The sequence below is a fragment of the Anneissia japonica genome, unplaced genomic scaffold (assembly GCF_011630105.1).
Source record: "Anneissia japonica isolate Jap-2015-1 unplaced genomic scaffold, ASM1163010v1 scaffold287598_len761594_cov195, whole genome shotgun sequence".
Taxonomy (NCBI): Eukaryota; Metazoa; Echinodermata; class Crinoidea; order Comatulida; family Comatulidae; genus Anneissia; species Anneissia japonica.
The window spans coordinates 763,815-766,959 of record NW_022705477.1 but is presented as its reverse complement, the minus strand read 5'-3'; the positions used below and the strand labels follow the sequence as shown (position 1 = coordinate 766,959).

At 30.7% G+C, this 3,145-nt stretch overlaps 1 protein-coding gene across 1 annotated transcript in view; it reads right to left on the bottom strand.

The window, feature by feature from the left end:
• The window catches only part of LOC117105583 (plasminogen-like), a gene marked incomplete at its 3' end in the record, with an annotated part of 7,438 nt that extends 4,293 nt beyond the window's left edge, over positions 1-3,145 (bottom strand). The window contains exons 1-2 of the mRNA XM_033246764.1: positions 2,999-3,145; positions 2,311-2,454 (exon numbers count right to left, since the gene is read on the bottom strand). Of these exons, the coding sequence (XP_033102655.1) occupies positions 2,311-2,454; positions 2,999-3,089 (235 nt within the window). The remainder of the gene's footprint in view (positions 1-2,310; positions 2,455-2,998) is intronic.

Here is a 3,145-nt window from a genome sequence, read left to right as displayed (position 1 = left end):
ATCCTATATTGTGGTTTAGGTTTATTACTATTATTATTATTATTATTATTAATATTATTATTATTATTATTATTATTATTATTATTATTATTATTATTGTGTTTGATTTTACGTTTAATGCTTTGTTCTCATGTTTCGTGTACCATAATTTTTTATTTATTTATTTAATGTTTTTATAGGGGATAAAGTCTTACTTATTTTGACCTCCTTTCACACTTCCAATTGTTATTTTTTCTACCATTTATACTGACTATGTAACCATGTATTTCTATACTATTGTCATTATGTTAATTTTGTAATGTTAATTTAAAGTATGAAGAAACCGATATAATAGAAAAAATAAACAAACAAACAAACAAATCATCAATTCCTATTTTTATTTTTTAATTTAAAAATTTAGGTTAAGCCTACATTGTACGTTATTTGTAGTCATCTTGTTTTGTCAGTCGCAGTTAACCTTTGTTTATTATTTGTTTTTCTCTCATGTTTGAGAGTGTAGAAAGGAAAATGGACTCACGTCCCTGTAGCCAAGGCTTTTTTTTTTGCACACACATAAAAACAGAGACAAAAGACAGCACAATCAAAAGAAGAGTACTGTAATTAACAATCAATCAGAAAGAAATCAGAAATGTATTTTGAAAATGACTCAAAATTTCCGTGAAGCTGAAGCGCCGGACGCACGTTCCGGATTGTGGGAGTGGAATTAAAAGGAAAACGTAAGTGCATTGCTTCTAGCAAACCTATGCAGAAGACAAGGACAACCTCTGTGGGGACAAGAGTGACATAATTGTCAACATTCTAAGGATATCGGCTGTAAAGAACGAGTATATCCTGTAAGGCTTTAAAAAAGTGATACTTTTTAATAAGGCTTGAACTTGAACTTGACACCGTAGGGTTCTAAGCACTCTGTCTTATCATTGGCTTTATGTATTATAATTTCATTTATTGCTTAAGGATAGTAGTATTTGGCAGGCAGTTGGTTATTATGTCCAAAATCACATGTTTCAATGTGTCGCATATTATAAAAATTTTACAACAGCCAAAGACCCATTTGCATTGCTTTAGCTGGGATTAGGTACATTAATCAATTTTTTTTTCAAGTTTAAAGGAGAAAATAAGAATTTTTACCGATGTCATGACGGCCAGATACATTTGAATATTTCAGCTATCAGTACCCGTAGGCCTACTTTTTATATAAGAATATTATCGTTCATGCAATGATCTATTTTAAAATAGTGTCGATCGTCATTCACACACTAATATAATAATTATATGCGTTTAATATTATTTACATCAGTGATAATTGACACTATATACAGCACCTTGTGTATAAAGAACTAGGCCTAATTTAATGAAACTTGAGGACAATATCTCCTATTATACTAATTAATGGCAAATATATTCAAGGGAAGGGACATAAATGTAATAAATATAGGTAGTACCTCTTTATAGATCACATCTTAGGGTTACAAAATCATTTTCTCTGGCATTGAAAACAATTTATAAAAAACAATATTTTTTATTATATTTTTTCTTATAATGTATCATGTGCCCGAATAAATAATAGTGATGATGATGATGATGATAATAATAATAATAATAATAATAATAACAGCAATGAAAATAACAAAAAAAAAACCCAATAAATATAAAACAAAGACAAGGTCTAATATCTTTATAGAATTATACACGCTCGAGTTGTTTTCCTTTTTTTCATTGGAAATCATTCAACACAATATGGTAAAGAGCACTTCTAGGCGTGGTTTACAAATGAAAAAAAAGAAGTAACAGGAGAATAGAGAAAGTAAAATACTTATAATAACAATAGCGACAGAATCATCATAATGTAATAAATTGCGTCATAGAGCGTCCCTTAGAAATAATGACAAATACTATAATATATAGTATCATTCATAGATGCTATAATGAAGATAACCAAATCACGGTAATGTTAGTGCGCGACATTTTTTTGTCAAATAAAATTCAGTGATTGGTCTTCTGTAGCCTATCCACAAAACACGCGTGCGTATAACTCCATTTATATATTAATTTATATATTGTTATTGTTATCCATTTTTTATTGTATTGTGACTATGTATTTTTGTAAATTTTAATAATTGTATTTATTTTGGTTTACTTCTCCTAATCTGCCTATGGCCATTGGCGTCTTTGTGGTCAAATGGTACGACACTCGCCATGACATTGAGAGATCACTGGTTCTGTTTCCACCAGGGGAACTTTTCCAGTATGTTTGTACATCATTTTAGCCCATTGTAAAATTATGTTAATAACCATTGCCATAAAACCTACCTGTATAATTGTAAATATCGTATAGAGTGGCATTGAGATCAACCCATCTAGTGCAGTTTTGACACCACGACCGTGGCTTGGTACAGGCAGAATTGTAGTATCCATAATATTGCTTTCCAATCAGATCAACACAGTCCCATTGTCCTGTGAAAAAATATATTACTTCTTTCAAAAACATTGCATGGACATAGAATAAAAATCAACATCTACCTACCGCTGTGTCGCTTAACCTTGGAATATGATCTCTATTGTTATATGTCCTGGTTTATAATTGCTACACAGTATCTAATGGAAGCAATGATAATGAATAGGGACGTGTCTTGTCCCCCTCCCCACCCCAACAATTGTTTTGTTTTTATTACCGTCAACTCTAAGGTAGAAGCCGGTTTGATTGGCTCGTTTACAGATAGGAGTAGTAAAACTATATTTTTACCATTTTTGGAGAGTTGGGAGATGATGAAGATGATGATGATGATGATGATGATGATGATGATGATGATGATGATGATGATGATGAAAAAAAAACAGCAAGATAAAAAACGGCATGATGATGATGATGATGAAGACGACGACGATATGATTTCTTATCAGATTATGCATTTATTTAAATAATCTAATTTATATGAATTTGAAGATAATCAAGCGGCGTATCGGTAATAATTTAATTATAAGAAAACACTGTTCTTACCTTGTATTTGCTGAAAACAAATTACAAAAACAAGTACGTATAACATTGTCTTCAGAATAACCATTATAGGTCTATGTGTGTTTAGCTCCATGATATGGTCAACAGAGTATTCATCTAAAGAGTGAATACCAATCTGATTCGTTTATC